General features: G+C 38.8%; 1 protein-coding gene across 8 annotated transcripts in view; it reads left to right on the top strand.

Annotated features, from left to right (window-relative positions):
• CCDC171 (coiled-coil domain containing 171) overlaps positions 1–4,524 on the top strand; it is a 158,856-nt gene extending 154,332 nt beyond the window's left edge. For 7 of the 8 annotated variants that reach the window (XM_076362130.1, XM_076362136.1, XM_076362134.1 and 4 more), the window contains one exon: positions 4,407–4,524. In XM_076362130.1, coding sequence (XP_076218245.1) covers positions 4,407–4,448 — 42 coding nt within the window. In that variant the 3' untranslated portion in view covers positions 4,449–4,524. Of the gene's footprint in view, positions 1–3,328; positions 3,362–4,406 lie in introns of those variants that run through there. The other variant, XM_076362133.1, reaches the window with a different exon arrangement.
• The last annotated feature ends 19,158 nt before the right edge of the window (positions 4,525–23,682 follow it).

The following is a 23,682-nucleotide window of genomic DNA, read 5'->3' on the forward strand; positions in this document are numbered from 1 at the left end:
ATTTCACTGAGAGTGAGAAATGGCTCTTGGAGCTACTTCTAACAGCAAAAGAATGAGCAGCATACTGGAAGTCCATTGGCATTGCCTGGCAAAAGGCAACTCAGTTTTGGAAATAGCAGTTTGAGAAGGAGGTTGTGAATGATCTGAAAATGTGCATCTTTCTCTATAGGGAAATAGGTTTTCCACATAAGTGCTGCAAAATGGTTATTGAAGACAGTGGTTGTTTCTTTAACACTGGAATTGCTGTTGCTACAGTGAAATGGTGCAAGCTACAATGATAGCATAGGTGGGAGAAGCTGAAAAGAACATTATTGGCCATTTGATTTGCTGTCTACTGGTATTACTATGTATATGTATGTTCTAGAGTTGGGGTGAGAGGAATCAGTATCAGAAAGCAATTATGAAGAAATGTATTGACTGTTTCCCACTTCTCCCCCATCGCCCTCTGCATCTGTCCTTATCTTAAATTTCTTCCTACCCTTGAGGGACTGTGCTACAGTCTTTCCAGAGAATTTAGGGATTGTGAGAATTCAGAAGAAACTACAGCTTGCTCCTCCGTCTGCACTTCTCTTCGCTGTCAGGCATCCTCACACACCTAAGTATCCTGTAATCTGGTGATTTCCAGATCACGCTTTGGCCTTGTAATTCAAGAATTGTCTTTAATTTACCTTGAGATATAACACTGAATTTATTACTGCGTCTGCATCATCGCACAGGGAACCCCCATAACTGAGTCTTTGTATTATGTTGTAACTTCAGTATTATTCTTTCTGCCCTTTTATTTTGTCCCTTACTTGGTCATTTTCTGTTCTGATTCTAAGCAGTTTAATTACTTTCTTACCTCAGTCGAAGCCTTATATGCAAGCTTGTTATTCACAACCGAGAAGCCTTAACTCACAAAAACCTTACCATTTTTTAGTATTCTGATTTTTTTATAATATAGAATGTTACATGTCATAAGAAAGTGGAAGGGAAGATTCAGCTACTGTGTTTTGACATTGAATATTTGAAAGCAGTTTAAAGTGACTAAAATTAGTGGTGGGAAATCCCAAAATTGGAAGGTGTTATTGTTGTAACATACAAACAGTAGAGGGCAATTGAAAAGTTTTAGTGTGGTATTATAGTGAAAATTGTGGTCCAATAAAATTATCCTTGTGTAGACTTTGAAGGCTTGAAACCATTCTGACTGATTTGTGGCTTCAGCTCTGGTTATAGATTTTACTCCTACAACTGAAGATAAACAATATACTTCTAACAGTGAATTTCTTTATGTAGTTACCTGTTTGCACCACTGTCATAACACGTGCATAGTCTTTTAATTCCAAATGTCTAACTGTGCCTATTATTCCACAAGTATTGATACATAAAAGCAAAATGGGGTGTCATTGATCACAACATGATGCTTTTGAGTAGGCTGACATTGCAATAAAAACATATATAAGGATATAATACATGATGGTATTATAATATTTCCTCACGATATCATACATAATAAAGCAACCCACTATAAATCAGTTTTAACTTTGGTAAAACAGCTCATATATCATGAGACAACCTGTAAACTAGATCCTAAATGAGATCATAGGTTAGTCACAGACGAAAAACTAGAGAAGATTTGTTTTAAAAATCTTTTTCCATGTCTAATACTAAAAAATTGCTTGAGTTAACTATAGTTTAGAAAGCAATTATTCTATAATATAGACTAACCTTTCATATTTTGGTCTTTGGGAAAACATGTTTTATAAAGTTAGGCTATCAAACTTTGAAAAATGACCAAAGGACATGACCAATTACTATATTACATAAATATTTTGAAAGTATATTTTTGCTAGACGTATTGTGTCCTAAATATCTATTTACCTGATGAAGTGTAACAGTTCAGATGGAATCATTTACAGCTTATCGGGTAAATAAAAGTGCTATGCTAAAGATTTACCTGAACAGACACCTTATTTAAGATACCTAATTCCTCCTTTAAAAATTACCTAAATGCATATTTATATGATGGATTATCATCACGCTCTGGCATAGTCATTTGAGTTTGTCAATTTAATACGTGTTTTAGAGAGGTGTCTAAATACAATAATGTTGAAAGAGGTCTGCTGGGGAAATTATAACTGCCTTTAAAATTCCTGGGTACAGGTATGTATTCAAACAATGAGTGTTGTAACAGTTCTGAGTATTTTTTCTTCTAACCTATAGAATCCTACTTTCTTATTCATCATGAGTATATAATGATACTAGATCAAAACAGTTCTTATGAGTAACAGCCAAGATTTTTTTTTACATCAATCACATTGCTATTAGATCTGATTTCCCTTCTATTCAATGAATAGTATTCTGTTCTTTGTAAGAAGTACAGCACAGGATCTGGATAACTAAAACTGAGCTTTTTTCCCCCAACAGTGAAGCTTTTACTGTAACATAGTCTATTGACTTGCTGCCAATCATTAAGTTTCATACTTTTTTTTTTGCAACTCTCAAAGGAAATCTGATTTCTTATTTCCTTACTGGGATTTTGATGCCAAATTCTTAAAAAAACCCTCACTACATCTAGAAAAAGAGTAATATGAGAGTGTACTTGTAGCATGTGATTTTTACTCATTGTGATATGCTGATTAATTGAGATGTTGAAAGCAGTACAAACCAGTATGTTTAAATTTGTCTTCAATATTTGTTATCCAGAGTGAAACCTGTTTATAGCTTGTATCTTACTGATTTTGTTTTTTTACACACAGAAGTGTTTTTAGAACATCACAACTTATTTGCATATTTCAATATTGTCATTTTTTTTATGAATGACTTATTTTAGAAATAATTTTGGCTATGTGGTCAGCTGATTAAAATGTACAAATAACAGACTGTTAATCTGTGTAATAAGTGGATGCCTTCATCGAGATCTCGTTTCAGACGTGCTGATACAAATGCAGTAAATCTCGTTTGTGCTTTGGCTTTTTAGTAGTTCCCATTCTGCATAGCATTGAGCCCAGAAGGACTGAAAAGCTAGAGTGTTACAGATCGTATTTGCCAGTTCTGCTGGTTATCTCATCCTCATCACCACCATAGTTCAGCAAAACTCAAGGCACTACCTCATTTTAACTACCTACTTGAAGTAGTCATCTAAATTTGCTACTGTATGGGTTCTTAATGAAGGTCTAATATAACCTAGCAGTTTACAGTAGCTGCAATACGGCCTGTGGTGAATCAGGAAATCAAAAGAGTCCATATCAAAGGGAACTGTTGAAGTAGGTGTTAGAGGCAACCATTGATTTTTCTCCAGCAATAGTAACAGAGAAAAGGGGACTCTTTCATGAATGTGTCTTTATAGAAATGAGTCTGGATTTGTTGAAATACGAATACACACACGCCCTTCTGCCTCCCTCTGGATATCTATGAGTATGTACATTGGAATCTGTGCCTCTGTATACATGCATTTCTGGCTCTGTGTGTGTGTGTTTATATATGCATGTATACTGTTCCTGAAATGCCGAAGAGAGAGTATTTAAAACCTCAAATATACTGTAACAGTCTTTCAGTATCTTAACTTTTGTCTTTTCCATAATTACGCTTTGCATGTGAAGTTTTCACATATTTTATGACCTGATGAAATAATTGGTTGTTACTTCCACAGCTATATAATACGTTGGGTAAAATACCTTGGTAAAGGGCAGAAGAGCAATATGGCATTGTGTTTTCTTAAGTTTGTTTATTATTATGGATATTTAAGGGAATACAGAGTGTCTTTATTTAGCATTTAAAAAAATTATTAATGCTGATATACTGATATTATCCATAATCTTTCAAAGTAGGATGCACAATGTTTTGGTGCTGGAAGTTATTTAATGTTGAATTTAACTGGTCTAACCTTTATAACTGTTTGACTGAATGTCGAGCCTCATTGTAATATGAATCATGTTCCCCATCAACGTACATTCCCTGTATATTCTCTGGCCATCTTCTAACAGGCTAATATTTGAAGAGTATTAAGTGTTTTATGTCAATTGATGGTAAAATATATTTAAAAGTAAATGAATACCTTCCATGGTTAGCATGGCATATTTTTCCTAACAACAGTGATAGGGAGACTGTCAAATATGTTTGTTTAGTTGATTAAAAAAAACACACCCGAGAAATGTTAATGAAGAGGGGTAAAAGTTTTCTGTAAGTATTTGTAGCACTTCAAATAATGTAGGCTATTGTTTCCTAACACTTATGAGTGCCAAATACTCTAGCTAATGTCCTTTGTTCCTGCTTATTAACGATTAATATATATATTCAAGTACCATGTATTTTAAATAAGTGTTTGAAACGAGAAGCAAACACGTGCAAGTACTTCATATACATACCTTTGTGAAAGGCATAATGAAATTATTTTTCTTTTTTATTATTATTTTATTTTACTCCAGGAATCAAGAGGGAGTTCAAACATCACCATGGCTTCAAGCTAGGAATTCAGCCTGACCAGAGTTGTATCCCAGATTTTTTGGCATTGCAAGCTGAACCTGACACATCCTACAGTTTAATGCACAATAGAGCCAGTTCTCAGTCTTCAGTCTATTCCTTCTGCCTGAATGTCACATCAAGTCCCAAAAGAACAATGGAAAATGGATTTTCAGATTCTTTGTATCAATAATCTTTTAGAAGGAAAAAATTGCATTAATGTAAAAGGATGCAATTAAAGTGCAATTTTGTTGCTACCTTTGAATTGTAGTTCAGCGTATGTATTTTTTGACATTAATTTTACATTTTTATGAAAATGTGCATTCATATGTTCACATTTCTGCGCTTCTCATTCTTTACATACCGAAACAGTTATTTTTTAAACTTTTTATTTATTACAGTTGTTCATTTTTTATGTAGTATATTTTTAAATGTTAAAGAATGACACATTTTGGGTAATTTTCCTCAGTCTTAAAAAAAAAATCAATAAGCCATTTTAGTCTCTATCTATCAAAGTTGTTTCATACTTGTCTATTTTAAAGCAGGACTGCAATACTTTAATAGGATTGAGAGAGCTATTTGAAATGTATGCCAATGATTCCTGTCATTTCATGGCAGCCCTGCCATGGTTCACTGAGCCCCCTCTTTTCTCTTGTCAGCTCAACTGAAGACAAGCATTTAGTTGCAAACTTTAAGCAGGTTGTGCAAAACAGAAATGATGTGACTGCTTCTCTTCCTGCACAATAATGTCACTGCTGGTCAATGTGAGAAGGTCAGGTTGCTCCTTGTAAAGCTACATGATACCACTTGCCTATTTGAACAAGTTAAGTTAACTGCTGAATCTGGTCCCTGCAGGCGCTGAAAACTCACCCTTTTATCAAGTCTGCATTTCATAAGAAAGAAGAACAATTGTGCAGGGAGGATTTCTGATGATATGTTTATGTACTTTATAAGGACAGTTCCCAAACCAGTGTTGCAGGTGATATATTTAGTTTAAGCTGAAAGACTTTAAAGTAATGGCTGTTTTGACCTTCAAATAGACTCCTTTTTTGTTGTTGGTGGTGGGACCCAAGAGTGACGCCCATCTTTGATGCTGACAGAATTTAAAGCGAGGCCATTGCCCTGCATTTTCTGCCTTGTAGCACACAAAAGTAAAATTGTATGTCAGGCCGAGATGTCGGGGAGCTGACAAGATGCCCCAGTGACATTTCAGCTGGAAAGAGCAAGTGTCTTGCAACCAAGTGGTCAAATATCAAATAATAGGTCAAGCAGGAAGGAGCTGAGTTCTAACCACAAAGAGGTTTCTGGTAACTTACTTGACAAGCTTTTGGGCGCTTTGTGGCTTGACAAAGTGATGTTCTGTTGGGTATCGCTAGACAGACTGTTCTTTATTGCCTTCAGAAGATCAGACATTGACATTGATTAAACTCTTTAACCCTTAAAGGTTAAATCCTAGCAGTTTCATCATTGTGAATGAAGAACAAAGGAAAATTTGTAATGTACCATTTGTTTTCATATTAATCACTGAACTCCCCCATGCTATTAACTTTTGATGTGTGATGTAGTTTTTGACAAAAAGATTGAATGCAAAATCTATATAATAGATTGTTTCTCATTATGGGCCAGTGATACATTAGAAAAATAATATTATGCATTATGGAATTTGTAATTTCTTCTAATATGTCAAATGTAGGATTTGATTTTGAAGCCTCCCAACTACTACTGAAATTCCATTTTGGATGGAAAACAATATTTGCATAGATAACACACCAATTAAAATGACCAAAGTCTTCCAAATACCCTTGTTTTCAGGTATCAGAAAAGCTAAAATAAATCTCAAATTTACAACAGAACAACTTCAATCAAAGATAGCTTCAAGTTTTCAGGTATTCCCCTATTGTGCAAGTCCATTGCTGACAGCCATGATGTGCATGTGTGTATGTATACTAATACAGAGCCATGCAAAAACAAATAAAAAATCCTGCAGAACTCTTACATGTAAGAGTTGGCTGATAGAGGAAGAACACTCCTTTTCTTTATGGTGATGTATTTATTCTTGAATACTGAAGAAAGAAGTTTTGTTTCCCTCCAAAAATCTTGGCTCCCCTCTTTCCTGACAGTGACTGTTACTTGTAAAGGCACTGCAAGTGCTGTAGTCTGCTCTCCCAAATATAATGTCAAAGATCTGTTATACTTGTATGAAGAATGAAAGAATATATTTTACCGAGCGTTTTTCTCTCTACTATGTATAGAAGCATGTATGTGCTTTACTTTTTAAAATATATTCTCAAGGTACTCTATAGTTTGAGAAAGAAAGTGCCTATTATTTGCTACATGACCTCAAACTACTGCAGAAAATTTGCAGTGTATTTGTCCCTTTCCCATCATTGCCAGTACATGTGGTATTGTGCATGTAGAGATGGGAGAAGGTTTTCTTTCTGAAATCTGTTTTTCTTTCTGAAATCAGTATCTTACAGAGACTAGGAATGGTCTCCTCCAGTTACTGCTCCAAGCATAGGTTCATGAGATTTCACAGGGGCCATAGCAATGGCAAACCGTGTATTTAATAGGAATAATCTAGTGAGCTATTATTTCTCACAAGAACTAGCTTGTATGTTTTCATTGAAAGGAGGATGTCTACCTCATTTACCCTGTTTAAATATTGACCAACTGTGAGTTACACTGTTTTCCTTAAACCCATCCACTTTGAAGAGACTTTGAAATATCTTTTGATTGGATGTCAGATGTCCCATTTGTAAAGGAAAGCTCCTCCTTCTCATGTCGTAAAGAAGTTGTTGAGTAGTAAACTGGATCATCATTAGTCAAATACACCTGTGTTGCTTTTCCAGGCATCTGATAAATTGAAGTTTGTGATAAATTCCAAATGAACAAAAGAAATCCAGCTGGCAAGATTCCCTGTTGGTAGTTTACAAATGATCCCACCAAAGCATTTCTTTTCCTTTTTGGGGACACAATAAAAATCATGCTTGCGTAGAATGTGGCAACACAGTTCAGTAACAGTAGCTGCCAAAAGAGCATCCTGACCGTTTTATACCATCTGCTTTCTTGCGCTTGCTTCAAAAATTGCAGCACTTGAGAGCTTGATCCTTACTTTCAGGGCTTTTCATGGTTTGGGGCTGGGATTTCAAGAGGACCACTTCCACTTGGATAACCTCAGCTCCATCGTCAGCACCGCTCCGTGAGAACAACCAAACAGTTTCCTTAGAAGAAAGCCCATGTTTGGTGGGGCTAGAATATTCTCCATGTTTTTGGAATGTGGCACAACAAATAATTGGTCATAGATCTGCCTTCTGATCAGTCTCAAAATTCATATTAATGTATTTTCCCACCAAACAACTCATCTCTGAAAAGAGACTGTGAAATATATGGTTTATTCCCTGCAATAGGAAGTTTTACAGCTGTTAGTACGAATTGTGTGTGTGCCTGTGTGCACACGTGTGTGTATACTTCTCAGCAGAGTTTGGTTATTGGGCTGACTCTGTTATCACTCCACATACTGTAAGCAATTACTACTACACCAGTAGTACAGAAGGGCTATTCGGCTCTCCCTGTCTCCGACAGATATTTGCAAATTCAGCACAAGCTTTACTGACAGTAAAGTTTGATATACAATTATGGGAGTCTCCTCCATTGCTGGAAAAGACCTTGGATGCCTTTACCAAGTTAATCCAGGGCAGCTGAGGTTGGAAGGCACCTCTGGAGATCAGGTAGTCCAGCGCCCCCGCTCAGAACACAGTCAGCTACAACAGGTTGCTGAGTATCATGTCCACTTGGGTTTGAATATCTGCAAGGATGGAGTCTCTCTGGACAACCTGTTCCAGTGTTCAATCACCCTCAGAGTAAAGATGTTTTTTTCTTATGTTTAAATGGAATTTCATGTGTTTCAGTTTGTGCCCACTGCCTCTTTTCCTGTCACTAGGCACCACAGAGAATAGCGTGGCTCCATCTTCTTTACTTTGCAGGTATTTATACATGTTGATAAGATCTCCCTGAGCCTTCTCTTCTACAGGCTAAAAAAATCACATCTCTCTCAGCCTTTCCTCGTGTGACAGATGCTCCAGTGATTTTATCAGTCATCTTTGTGGCCCTTCACTGGGCTCACTCCAGTGTGTCCATGTCTCTCTTGTACTAGGGAGCTCAGGACTGGAGCCATTACTCCAGATACGGCGTCAGCAGTGCTGAATAGAGGGGAAGGATCACCTCCCTTGACGTGCTGGCAGCTCTCTTCCTGATGCAGCCCAAGGAGGCTGTTGGCCTGCTTTGCCGCAAGGGCACATTGCTGCCTCATGGTCAACATGGAGCCTATGAGGACCTCCAGGTACTTTTCTGCCAAGCTCCTCCCCAGCCAGTTGGTGCCCAGTCAGTCTTGGGCCCCCAGCCTGTCCTGGTGCATGAGGTTATTCCACCCCAGGTAGAGGGCTTTCTTCTTTCTTTTTGAACTTCGTGAAGTTCCTGTCAGCCCATATCTACGGCCTGTCAAAGTGCCTCTGGAGGGCAGCAAACCCTTCTGGTCTGTCAACCGCTTCTCCCTGCTTTGTATCATCAGCAAACTTGTGGAGTGTGCACTGGGTCCCATTGTCAAAGTCATTAATGCAGTTATTAAACAGTATTGGCCCCAGTATTGACCCCTGGGGTACACCACTAGTGACTGGCCTCCAGGTGGACTTTGTGCCACTGATCACCACCCTTTGATCCCACCAGTTCAGACAGTTTTGAAACTGACTTACTGCCTATGTGTCTAGTCCATATTTCCTTACTCAACAGTGTGCCATTTTGCTGTGTAAAGGGCTCTCAAAATTCCCAAACACTGCTAAAGCCCTGGATTAAGTGAAATGCCATATTTTATATAACCTGTTTGTCAATTAGGTCAGTTTGATCATTTGATCACTTACAACAGCGTCTGATCATACTGCTGTCATCCTATACTTGAAAGGTTTTCCAAGGCTTTAAATTTGATATAAATCTGCATGTTCAGTGGTATAACTTAGCTCCTAAAAATTATTTAAACTCACTTTTGAAATACAAAATTGCTTTAGTAGCATTTTTCTCCTGATGTTTTTTATTGTTGTTTAATTATTCTCTAGTGAATAAAATCCAAGAAGCCCTTGGCAGTATCACACTTTGGAACAAATCTTTATATGAAGAGCACCTTTCTTCCATTGCTGGTGATGAACACCAAGCTTAGTCAGCGTTTCTCCCTCCATCCTTTTGTTGATTGGCCTTGAAATCCAAACTCACAAAATGAATCTTTTAGGACATTTTTTCCTATCTTTTCAACTTCATCTTGGCCAGTATAAAATTACTAGATTTTGCCTAACTTGGCTTCGCTTTGGTCTTCATAATCTGATCCTTTTTGGACAATCACTTCACATCACGCTCTCTGTATGGCCCAAAAATGAACCTCAGTATTTATTTGGAAAGTATTTAAGTGTCTTCCTTCCTCTTTCCTGAATATTCACCTAAACCAGTGGAATCTATAGTGAACTTTACATATATTAAAACTAAATTGTTTAACCCCTTTAGGTACAGTATTTTGGGATTAAAACTGGTATAATTACATTCTCTGATAGGTTCTCTACCTCTACTGTGACTTCAATTTTACAGATCTAGACTTGGCTTTCAGTTAGGTCTCTGCAAATCATCCTTCAATATCAATGGAAGATGGAAGGTGACATGCTCTCTGTCATGCTAATGTGGGTCTGATCACTGTCATGGGGAGCATCGTGTAGGGATTTTGTGCAGTTGATATAATTTTATGTATTGTAGTTTGATGCTAATGTTAAAAAAAAAAAAAAAAAGGTTCTTACTTTACAAACCAGTCATTCAGCAATGCACGTGAAACTGAATCTTTGTCTGCTGTCTGGTGTCCAGTGTCCAGTGACTGATGAATAAAAATGAACAAGGACAAAGAAAAATATGAGGAAGTGTCTGAAAACTAAATTGTTTCCAAGGAATGCTCAGCAGGAGGTAGGGAGATCCACTGAATAGTTTTTCTTCAGTTCTTTGTTTACCACTTCTACTTGACCATGCTTCCTGTCTCTTTATAAGCTAATAGTACTAGTAATCATTACTGATATTAGATTGCCTTCTCATGGCTCTGCTGTGTCCGATTAAAGCTTCAGAAGTTGTTGAATTTTGTTTTGACTAATTCAATGAAAGTCATTAATTAAAAAATGAAGAACATTGGATTTACTTTAAGCATAAGTATTGTGAGCATTATTGTGTAAGTATCCTTTCTTTTTCATGGTAAACAGATTTTTAATCTCCAGCTACATAGTGGTTACCATTACAAAGGGAGATTGTTGAAAATGAAAACAACAATGCTAATTATATTTAATACATAAACATATTTACATTCCTCTTTGCGTCATACACAGCAAACCCGTATAGCAGCCCCACTAACTGTTGACTCGTAGATGCTTGAATGGTTTAGTTGACAGGAGTGTTGTGGTCCTAAAAGTCCTGGCAAAAGCATCATAGACTGTGTACTTGTGAACAGTAGTCTGTTAAGACATAGACATTTTACGCTTTACAGGGAAAATGCTGTTAGGTGTAAGAATCTGTCTCATGTGCATAGCAGTGCCAGTCTAAATGGTGGCAACTTTTGTATGAATCAGGCAAGAGTTTCAGTAACTTTCCGTGTATGCTGCGTTGATTAACCAGCTCGTCATGACTTCATACATAAAGTCTTTCTAATGCATGGGATTCTGCTGGCACACATGGGGAGAGCCCAAAGCTATACTCCATCCTGGGACATTCGGATGGCATTTGAGATTTTTACTGAATAAAAAAACTTTTAAAAATAATTTCCAAATCCTCAGTTCACAAGATAGTTATGAAAAAAAGCAAGGGAATTAGGAATTAAATATGAAATACTTTCCTACCTCTGTGCCATGTGAAGGTTAATAAAATTTGTTCCCATAAACAATATCATGGGAGAAATCTTAGTTGCAAGATGTTTGCAGTAGAAGCCTGGTTTCGGGCTTCATTCTCAATTGGCTTACTGATACAAGTTTATGTCAGACACTTGGGGTGGGAAGCTGTATATATTAAAGCACTGACCTTAACGAGAGTCACACAGCTAAAATCCTGCACAGTTCTTTTAAAATGTCAGGGGTTAATGTTATTTAAATGCAGTATTTGGTGGTTTAATTGAGTCATGCTTCATTGTCTTTTACTGCACGTTAATGCCAATGAAACACTGATTGTTGACAGAAAGTTCTCTTCAGCAAAGTATACACTGACATATCGTGCTGCTATAGAAAAATAGTGTGCAAGACAGAGCAGTCGTACTCTGCTGGAGTAGGAATCCTATGCTGTCTAAATGGTGGCAACATTCATTATACACTGACAGGAAATGTGAACTAGTTTTTTTTTCTTGTATATGTTTTCAGACTGCCTCTTGGGAGGACTGATAAGACAGAATTGTTGGGTCTTTAGATAAATAAATTAATCTCAAGATTTTTTTGTTGGGTGTGTCAAACAAGTTACTAAATGTACCTTGAAAACTACAAAGCCAGCTCCAGAAGGCAGATTTGTTATAGAAGCACCTTCTGATAGCTTTTGTAAACTTGCCTTAGGACACACCAATGGCTTTTCATCTTGTCTTTGTCTAAGTTTGGAAAAAATAACTTCCATGTTCTTTTTCTGAGTATTTCTCTGTGTTAAGTCTCCATGCCATTCTAAAACCCTCAAGAGGAAATAGGTGCTGGCTTGGCAAGTGAGATACAGAAAATACTGTAAGTTGTGGACTCAAACAAACAAAAGCTTTTGAAGAGGAATATGGGAAGCAATAAACACTGGTGAGCTTACAAGAGTTTGTGTGCACAATGGGTGGGGTATATTTCATATTGTGCTTCTGCACGGTAGAATAACTATTCCAAAATAACTGCCCTCATATGGACAGCTGTTTTATACTTCCTTATTTTGGCTGAAGTAGTCTGCATGCTGTTTGTCTGGTCCCACAGGGCTTTGTTATGCTTTTGGGCTCTGTGCTTTCCAGGATTTTTCTCATGGCTGCAGGATGCTTTCTGGAAGTCATTAGAATTCTGCGTCTTGGAAATTAGTTTGCAAATGCTCATGAGTTATGACTTTTTTTTGATTTTTTGCAAGCCAATGTCATTTTTCAAGTTGATGTCAGCCGGCCTGGTTGAAGCCTGCAACTGCAAATGGACCTAGCTTATGTGAAACTTTTGATGCATTGTGTGAACTTCCTGGTTCTTACACTGTCTTTTTAGGTGACATCAGGACATCACACTTGGGCTCCTAAGGGAATAACTGTTTGAATCTTATGTGAGTGGTAAATCACAAAGAGTTTCTGCAGAAAGTCATAATAGTCAGAACTTCTTAGAAGCAGCAGCCCGTTAAGTACCTGCCTCTATGGGTTTAAGTAAATATATTTAGCTTCCTCCTAGTGTCTAAGATATCATGAAAGTGTTTGGAACTGGATTAACTACTTCACTGTAGTAATTACTGGTGAAGTTTGCAGATCTGTGTCTTCTTCCAAGATCTACACTGAGGCTCTCATATACTGTGTAGAGCAGTATAGTTCAGCAAGCAGGGCCTATAGAGCTCTGACCTGTGGGAACTCAATTCTCATGTCTGCCATTGGCTCAAGGGCAAAAAATAAATCCTTCCAGCTTCCAGAAACTCACAACTGTGCTGCAAAGAGCACTGAGCAATACAGAGGGGTGAAGCCATAAGGAGACTTGCGGGAACCTGCTGTAGCTCGAAGTCTAATTGTCTATGCAATGTGTTTGTATTTGAGTTGGGTGTTGGCTTTTTGAACATGTTAATGCTTTATTTTATTTAATGTATTCTTTAGCACTCTGTAGTGTATGTGCTGTAACACATATTGTGCACATTGCGCTGAACTCCTTATTTTACCCAGAAGCACTTAGAGCAATCAGGTAGAACCAACTGTTGCTTGGTGAACTCTTGAGCCTCTGTTAAGGCAGAATGTGTTAAATCGTTAGCAAGAGAGAAGAGGAAACTTGATGATTACCAGTAAACTGAGAAAAATTTATTGTTTGGCATTGTAAATAAATGCCTTTTTAAAGGGGTGAGCCAAATATCACAATCTTAGGCTAACTGCAAAGCAGTGCTAGTCATTTGGTCAAAAAGCTCCAAGAAGAAAAGCATGTAAAACTGACCAATTAGAAAAACTGTGCTAATATTTTCCTAATGGACATCCTAATTTAGGAAAATAATATACAAAAGGGGAGCATAGCTAGAAGCAGCTTTAACTGTGAAGGACCAGAAGGAAAAGATCTGTGAGTCTTTGGATAGCTTCAGAGGACATCAGGTAACTTGTAGCCTTGTTCAGTGGCAAAAAGCTCTGTTTATTTCTAAAGAAGGAGTTTGTGTGATTTTAGCAGTAAATTAGAATTTGGACACCAAATGCTGGCTGTGGCTTCCTGTAAGAAAAAGAGAAAAAAAACCCTTGTCTTTCATGTCAACTGCTACTTAAAAAAAAACAACAAAGAAATAAACAAAAAAATTCCCAGCTTACCCTTCAAGATGGAATCCTTTTATCCAGGAGCCTGATTGTAAATTCTCGTAAGATTTCTACCCATTTTTCTCCAGTACTTTTAAAAAATGTTTTTGTTCTCGGATGAAAAGTGCTATCTGTCTGCAAAGTCCATTCATTGTCATCTCTACTGTATTAACATCCTGCAGTCTGTGAAGGTATCTTAATTTACTGAAAATGCAAATTTCCTCCAGTGTGAAATACTTACCTTTACAACTGTAATTACATCAAAAGTCTTCATTAAGTATTTGTGGAATACTTGTTGTTTGTGTTGCACTTTTGTACCCATTTGATTGGCTGATCACTGCACAGGGAAAGGTAGGGAAATCAATAAATGTTACTACTGGGATATTGGATTTGCTAGGATTTCAAACAAATTGCTTAAAACCTAACAGAGAACACCCTGACTGAAGTGACTCTGGAGTAATAGTAAATTTAAAAGAAAGTGATGAATAGGACCTTTTATGAATGGCTCAGACTTGTTTTCCTGTAAACTGAACTTAGAAGCTGCTGGTATTCTACATAAATAAAATTAAATACCTTTGTTAATGGATCTACTGTACATTTTCTTTTTGGGAGAAATTTGCCTACAGTGGTCTCCTGTGGTCACAGGTTCTGACCAGACTACAAAAGGATGAAGATTCACAAGCCACATAATGCTGTTCTCTGCAAAGGAAAAGTAGATTCCTTCCCCTATCAGAAGCAGCTAGTTTTACAGTGGGCTGAGCAGAACTGTATGATTCTTCCTATTTCAGCAAAAATGTTTCTGTCTCACGTACACACACAGCTTGACTTCCTGAAGGGTACAGATTAAATGGTTGGGGTTATTTGAAAAGTGTCTGAAGTCCTCTTCCTAGCCATAAAGAATTGCACTATAAAGATTTATAATTTGAAAGGGAGGAGTTTCCTCCTTTTTGGTGCTGCACAAAAAGACTGGGTTTCTTTTAATAACTGAAATGGTTTCTACCTCTGTCTGAGTTTATAAGAACCTCTTACAAAGTTCATAGAGTAGATACAGTTCACCATCTGATCTAGTCAAATACAAGCTTATTTCTTTGAGCAGCTGCTAGTCATCTTTTTCATTAAACCAGTTGTCTAATTCACATCCAATTTAGATACTATAATTTTATAGACAAGTCTGAGGATCTCAGAAAGATACAAATCTTGGGGACACGAAGACGAAATGTGGAGAGCTACTTGGGTTGAATTTAGACTGGAATGTGGGCTGTAATCCTGAGCAAAGTGTTGCGATAGAAATTTCTGCATGGCTTCCACAAGATCATTTTTTTTTCCAATTTCCAATTCTTAGTTTTCTGTATGTCTGCTTTGTTTTATGTGAATATTTATTTTCACAATCAAAATTCTGCCTTTTCCAGACTGAAGGAGTTCTCTGAGGATGAAGGAAGGTAGGAAGAAAGTGGATCCAGGTAGTGCAGCTTTGAGTGTTTCTAGAATTGCCCCTATCTTAGAGCAGAGTTTAAACATTCTGTCAGAAATACAGGGTCACTCAAGTGGGTTGTAAACCTGATACCCCAGTTTTCGTGTTCTGACTACCAGCATGAGTCAGTTCAAAGTGGTGGTATTTTAACACATTTTCTTTGCCCCAGTTATTCATATTGTGAGGGGTTTGTCTAAAAAGTGGCCTCCTGTCCCCAAGGACAGCATTATTTTACCATTATTACACAAACTCAGCTGCTTTTCTTAAAACAATCAAATACATTATGCCATATACATGTTAACTAAAAAAATTCAAGATAGGAACTTAGAGGACTGCAAAGGTGATAGAAAAATGAAGGTCATTAAAATCAATCCATTCACTTGGCACATAAATGAAAAAAATAGTGTGCAATCTACAATAATGATGAGACACACCAATACACAGGCATACAGCTATCAGTCTAACAAATTTGGAGGGAGAACTTCATCATTGTGAAGCCTGAGGTTTGTGTCCACAGCGAATGAGAGGATGAGCATACCCTAACATTCCATCGTTTGTTCTCTCTGTCTTTAGCTTACAGTACTCAAGAGTGTTTGGTTTGTTAAACTGTTCCTGTTTTATGATGATTACTCCATCTATTCCATGATGCCACCACACAAGTGATGTGATGATTCACATGGGTCACAGAATGAAGTCATCAAATTCATAAATTATTACAGCAAATAACTGCAAGCAAGCCACTGGCTTACAGATCACAGAATCACAGAATCACAGAATCACGGAATCATGGAATCACAGAATGCTTGCAATTGGAAGGGACCTCTGAAGATCATCTAGTCTGACTCCCGTGCTCAGAGCAGGGTCAGCTAGAGCAGGTTTTCCAAGACTGTGTTCAGCTGGGTTTTGAATATCTCCAAGGATGGAGACTCCACAACTTCCCTGGGCAACCTGTGCCAACGCTCAATCACCCTCACAGTAAAAAAAGTGTTTCCTGATATTCAGAGGGAACCTCCTGTGTTTCAGTTTGTGCCCATTGCCTCTTGTCTTGTCACTGGGCATCACAGAGAAGAGTCTGGCTCCCTCGTCTTCATTCCCTCCTGTCAGGTATTTATACACATGGATAAGATTCCCCTGAGCCTGCTTTTCTCCAGGCTGAACAGGCCCAGCTCTTTCAGCCTCTCCTCATACAAAAGGTGCTCCAGTAGCTTGATCATCTTTGTTGTCCTGCATATTAGTTGTTCCAGTATGTCCGTGTCTCTTTTGTACTGGGGAGCTCAGAACTGGACACAGTGCTCCAGATGTGACCTCAACAGGGCTGAGCAGAGTGGAAGGATCACTTTCTTTGACCTGCTGACCACTCACTGCCTGAAGCAGCCCAGGATACTGTTGGTCTTTTGTGCTGTGAGAATGCATTGCTCAGCTTGTTGCCCATCAGAACCCCCAAATCCTTTTCTGCAAAGCTGCTTTCCAGCTAGGTGGCCAGCATGTACTGGTGCCTGGGGTTATTCCTCCCCAGTTACAGGACTTTCCATTTCTCCTTGTTGAACCTCTTGAGTTTCCTCTCTGCCCAGTTCTCTAGCTTGTTGAAATCCCTCTGAATGGCAGCAAAATGCTCTGGTGTATCAGTCACACTTTCCAGTTTTGTCTCATTTGTGAACCTGCTAAGGATGCACTCCATCCCATCCTCCAGGCCATTAATGAAGATGTTGAACAGCATTGTTCAGTCACTTTTTAATCCACTTCACTGTCTACTTATCTAACCTGTACTTTGTCAGCTTGTCTACGATGATGTTGCAGGAGACAGTGTCAAAGACTTTGCTAAAGTCAAGGTAAACACCATCCACTGTTCTTCCTTCATCCACCAAGCTAGTCACCACATTTTAGAAGGCAATGAGTTTGGTCAAGCATGATCCGTGCTGACTGTTCCCCATCACCTTCATGTCATTCATGTGCTTGGAAACGGTTTCCAGGAGCAGTTGTTCATCACCTTCCCAGGGATTGAGGTGATGCTGAAGGGCCTGCAGTTCTCCAAATCTTGCTTTTTGCCATTCTTGAAGACTGGAGTGATATTTGCTCTGCTCCAGTCTTCGGGAACCTCTCCTAGTCGCCATGACCATTCAAAGACAATTGTCACTTGTAGTGGCCTCGTAGTGACATCAGCAGCTCCCTCAGCACTTTTGAGCTTATGTACAAACACTTTGTTTATGTGCTCTCTAACCTGGTCCTTCTTCACTGAGGGTGAGTCAGTCTTCCTTCCTCCAGATTTTCCCTCTGGTCTCAGGGGCCTGGGATTCCTGAAAGCAGTTTTTACTGGTAAAGACTGAGGCAAAGAAAGCATCAAGTACCTCATCCTTCTCTATGTCAGTTGTCACTAGTTTCCCAGCTTCCTTCAGCAGTGGGCTCATATTTTCCTTTTGCTGTTCATGTACTTGTACAATACTTCCCTGTTGTGCTTCACATCCCTTGCCAGATTCAACTCTGGGTGGGCCTTGGCTTTTCTAACCCCGTCCCTGCACGACTGGACAGCAACACTATAGTCCTCCTGGGTCACTTGACCCTGCTGACACCTCTTGTCCACTTCCCTTTTATATCTGAGTTCAATTGTGTGAATAAAATGAAAATGAGAGGTCAGTGAGAGTTGTTCCTCCACGTCTACCTGTAACTGTTGATTTTGTTGATTAACAGAGACGGGGACAAATATGAAGTCATATTAACTGCTACTATGTGCTACATGTGACCAAAGATCAGCAGAAATATGGCTACTTGTTGGTAGGCTATGAACTGCCAGACCTTCAAACGCTTTCATTTTGATGGACTTAATTGTCATCTAGAACTCCTTGGGTTAAAAAGTTAGACTATATCCCAAAATAAATGGCTTAATTGTATTTGTAGGAGGGAAAATTACTGTATTTTCCTCATCCATATTTTAGGTTTTGCAGATAGATATGGAAGTATATCTACAGCTGACAGTTTATTCTCATCTGTTTTTCCATGTCAAACAAGAAATTCTGAGAATACTAAGGAAATTGTATTAAAAAATTATTTGGTATTACTGGTTAATAGAACCTCTCTGCAGTACTTCAGAAATAAGTGGTGAATAAGAATGGATAATATAACACATGGATGAAAGTGGAATTTATAGAAACTGCTGATGTTCAGAAAATGAAAGGGCTGGTAATAGCAATTAATGATTGTGAAGTCTGCTACTCTGTTCTGTGAGATGTTAAAACCATGTCTGAAAAGGGGAGAAGATTAAAATACATATTGATTGGCTGATGGGCAAAAGGTAAGGTTTAAAAGCAAAGAATTGACTAATATGTGTGGTATTAATTAAACTCTTCTCATCATTGCGAATAAACAAGGGCTGATAACCCATATCTGTAAATTCCTGAATTGATTCCAGATTGAGTGTACTTCAAAGGTCTATGCCATGTAAACGAGAAATCACCTTCAGAAGGGTCTTTTCCTGCAGCTCAGGGGAACTGCAAGACACAATGTTTTCTGCTGCACAATTTTCATTCTGAGTTTCCTGTACAAGTTTGCCAGAAATACCTAATATGTCTTCCATGAGGACAGACAACACAGGAAAGGCAAATGTGTCAATTTAATCAGCTGTTGATAACCAGGTGTGATCAGTTATAAAATATTTAGATTAAGCCTGCAAACATGGAGACGTCAGGGTCCTGCTGAGAAAGGACAGTAAGGGTGGTGCTTTGGAAGCAGGACTAATAAACCATACACAGGCTAAGGTGGGACACCTCCTGTGTGAAATCCTGACCCTATTGAATTGAATAGGAATTTTGTCCTCTTATTCACCAAGACCTGTATTACACCCAAGATGCATCACTTGCCTGCCAGGATGCTCAATGCTTTAAGGAACATTACTCAGGTAACGTGCTTCTCAGTGTTTCTCCTGCCTTGGGTGTAGATCTTTTTGCTAGGAGAAAGAGTAACAGTAGTCAGCACTTCTTTTCTTTTCTCTGAGACTTTGAAAGCCTTTTATAAAGTGCCTTTTGCTCATTTTAAGACTGCTGCAACTATGGCCCAAAGAAGTTTTAAAGGACTTGTCTAAGATAAAACACTCCTTACTGTGAGATAAATAGAGGCAAATATTCTGCCTCCTTATCTTATATGGGTCCCATTTCCCTTATCTGTGGTTCTCTCAGATTTTGTTCTCTCATATTTCAATACTTAAAATAAAATTTAAAAATTAGAAGAATGAAACCTGGGTTAGAAGAGTGCAGTGAAGAGGACAAAGTGTCTGCCTCATGACTACTTGGTGTCCCCAGCTTGTATGGAGGTTATATATATATTTTTCCCCATTTTCCTTTCTATGTCTTTTCTATAAGTATGTTTCACTGACATTAAAGAGTATCCTGTCATGGAGTGTTGCATGACCAGGGAAGATCTGTAGCACAGATAGCAAAGAAATACAGTAGGAGGAAGTGCGTCACTCCTTGCCATCAGCTGAAAGCACAGAAGGATTTCTACAGTTTAGCAGAGTCCTTAAGTAAAAAGATTTAATTGAAACTCAACCTGCATAAGTAAGGTTGACTCAGCTTTGTGTACTAGCTGGTTTGGGTAGTTGTTTTTGAATTAAACAAAAATTATCTGTTCCAGAATGTCAGAAACTGAGCTGCAACCTGGCTATCTCCACAGCACAGGTCCAGAGAGGGCAGCAGGGCTGCAACCTCCCTCTACTGTCTTTGTTGGTGTACCAACCCACCCCGCCCAGAGAGCTGCCACCCTGACCACTGAGTGCCTCTGCAGTGGCCACTACAAATATTGACTGGCATTTGTGATGGCCATGCTCTTTGCCAAAATTATCCCTTCTTCATACAGTCACTTTTCCAGTCAAGCCTTGATGCATTTTTGCGTTCAGAGATCTTTGCAGGTAGGAGGCTGTGGCTGTCTTGGCCAGCTGGTCATCTTCTCTGAAGTGCTGGCTCCCATACAGGGTCATATTGCTCTAGTATTGGTGAGGCCAAAATGGACTGACACCACTGTGAACTGCTAGTTGTTTCTTGCATTCCCATCACATATTCAGACAGCAGTGCTATGTCATCTACAATCTTTTTCACCTGCTTCCCTTCAGTCGTACCTGACGCCCTTATTAAAGTTTTCAATTGATTTCTGCTGCTGTGTCACCCAGTCAATTGCAACACTGCACAGTGCAAGGTTTAAACAAGAAAAAAATGCTGCCCTGGTTACTCTCCGGATTGTCTATAAGCCGCCCAGGATTCCCTGCTGTTTGTTTTCACATAAGATTCAGTGTGGTTTCTGGCAAAGCCAATGATGTCAATAGCAAAGTTGCAGTGGTAGCATCACTATGGAGATTTCTTGCTGTTTCTCTTGTCCAAACTCCTTGAAAAAGTGAGGAAGTTGATTATCACACTGTTTTCAGTACCTAGCGCTGCTCCATATTATGTCAAGATGTATCAGGCAGGGGAGCTTCATTCTGACAGTGCTCAGGCATGTATTTCTAAAGGCATCAATTAGCAAATTAGCAACCCTACCTCATGAGACAATTGAACAGGTTTACTGTATTTTTGCTAACATAACAACATGCATTACCTGGTGCTTTTCACCTGGAGAGCCTACGAGTGCATTAGAGCCAGTGGAATATTAAAATCTGTCATTTGCAGAAGTAAGCTGAGGGACAGAGCAATTAAGTGACTGGCCCCAAATACTGGTCAAGAGTAAATTTTAACATAGATTTAAGCATCCAGGTTCTCAGCCCCCTTTCAAGACATCAAATTGCACTAGGGTTTTTGTGTTGCTATTTCATGTGCTTTCCACTCATTTAAAAAAATGCAACAAATTCTGTAGTAGTCTATGTTTGAGACTTAAGAAAATCGAGGTCTAAGAAAATTCGGTATTTTCTTCCTAGTCAGTTTCAGTCAAAATTGAACTGTAGCTGGCCTTAGAGATGAATATTTCAAGCAAGCAGCTAAATGAAAGGCAAAACCTGGCCCTGGCAGACTGTTCATGAAAACAGTCCCTTTTTCTTCAGCGGTTCAGAGAACCAGGTTCTTGGCATAACTTTGTTATAATTTGTAAAACATCTTAATTCTCCATTCTTTTTTTCTGATATAGTTGTATAAAGGAGGGAACTAGGATCATTCCTGTTGTGTCTTTCCTAGTGCATCAGTTCAGTTAGTTAGTTTCTTGTGAAAAGCATCAGGACGTATGAGTGGAAAACACATCTGTAATCTGACTTTTATGATAAACTGCCTGAAAATGATGACTGAATAAATATTTTTGAAAGTGAGAAAAGTGCATTTACTTGCCCTTTAAATCCACTTACGAAATTGGCACCAGTTCTCCTTTTGTTTGGTTTCCTTATTCTGTCATGTTATGAAGTGGCCTGTGCTGCTAGTATCTGTAAAGCTCCCCCCTTGTACTGGAAACACTGCGGCTTGTCCCACTGGAGATGTTCAGGCATATTGTATTCAAATCTTACTTTTGCCGAAGATATATACCTACAGTTCATCAGGCTAATGCAAGGAATAATTAGTATTAATTAGGATCAAATCTAGCAAATTACTAAAACCAGACAGGGGTTGTTGTTTTTTTTAAAAAAAAGAAAATCAATGTTCACAACTGATTTATTTCTTTACTGGGCATCACGCAGTTGAGGGGAAGAGACCCCTAGGACTAAATCTTCTTGTCTGAGGGAAGAGTAGAGAAAGAAGGAGAAAACATGCAGGAGTTGCTCATGGGCGCTGTGTTTCCTTGCAAAGATGCCATATATCTAGTGATTGTCTGTCTGCAGATGTGACTCAAGGATCCAGGTCTATTTTTGCCTTTCAGTGCCAGGCCTTCAGTCCAGCGTGTTCCCATCTTATAAGGTTTGGAAGGTGCTTCTTCCTATCTGTTATGCCCACACAGGAACCAGTCACACTAGTGGGCAGACCTGAAGGGCGTTCAAAGTTTGTTGGTTTTGCAGCAGGATGCCAGGACTGGCCACATGGAGTGCAGGCTGAAGAAGACATACGGAAGGGAAACCTGGCACTAACCTGATACAAATGTTATCATTTAATGCAAGAATGAGGTGGTGCTGTGGCAGACAGTATTCTACTGCAAGGAAAAAGCAACAGCAATGAGTTTCTAAAATTGTGTTGAGCCAAGTCAGCATGTCTTTTTGACCTGTGACAGTTGGATTTCTGTAGCACTGAACACAACCCAACTATCTGTTTGCATACACAAGATGCTGACACCCACAGTGCCTGGCAGGATTTTGCTAACAGGGTTTTTATACCCATTCCTCTTACAATGGAAAACACAGGAGAAATTTTCAACTGCGAAACTTTTTTTCTCTTTTTCCCTTCTGGTCATGTACATCTAGGTCTCTGTTGCTGTAAAGCCTCTTATGCCTTTCAACTATCATGTAAGAAGTAGCCTGTTTAGCTGGGCTATTCATGCTTTCTGCTTTGTCTGGGTTTTTCAGAAATATTCTGATTTAATATCTGTTCTTACATGGGCAGGGGAAGGAGAGCTACAAGTGCTGTAAAAACACTCAAAGATAATTACCAATTGAAAGAGGGGGTGAGAGATTGGGAAGTCACTAATCAGGAAAAAGAAAAAAAGGTATAAATATTTGAAACTGGATTTTCTTCCTCCATGTTACTTCCACAGTTTCTTCTTCTCCCTTAGGGGTGCTCTGGCTAGGAGCCACACTTCTAGTAACATAGGATATTTTCAGACACCCCAGATTGCATCAGGAAGCGGAAGTCAAAGAATGAACCAAAACATTGAGCTTTCTCTCATGAATACCTTTATTTCTCCAGAAATGGTTGAAAATGGCCTTCCGCAAGAGTTACCCTTTCCCATCCCAGGGGAAGTGGATGTAACGTCTCCATGAGGCAGCAGAGCTGTTCCCAGCCTCCCCAGAAAGAGAGGTCATTTTGCCGTGACAGGGCTGTTTGGAGCTCTGTCAATCCCAGCCGTCTTTGAGAAGCAGGTCTCCAAAATGCCGTTGCCACAGTCACCGTTCGGAGTGGAAACGTGCTGCGACTTAGAGTTATCATAGAAGTGTACGTGAGCTATGACAATTTAACATTTCTACTACAGTAAATTTTAAGCAGGCTGACACTGTCTCTATTAGTAACTCCACAGCATCTAGCTGATAATGCTGGCACCAAGGTTTTTACTACCCTTCAGGAGCTCAAGGCTTTTTTGTCAGAATGTTGCAAAACCCAAGATAAGTTAAGTAGCAACGAAAAGCTGTAAAAAGACTTTAAACAGCAGATAC

Source organism: Aptenodytes patagonicus, chromosome Z, assembly GCF_965638725.1.
Source record: "Aptenodytes patagonicus chromosome Z, bAptPat1.pri.cur, whole genome shotgun sequence".
NCBI classification, from domain to species: Eukaryota; Metazoa; Chordata; class Aves; order Sphenisciformes; family Spheniscidae; genus Aptenodytes; species Aptenodytes patagonicus.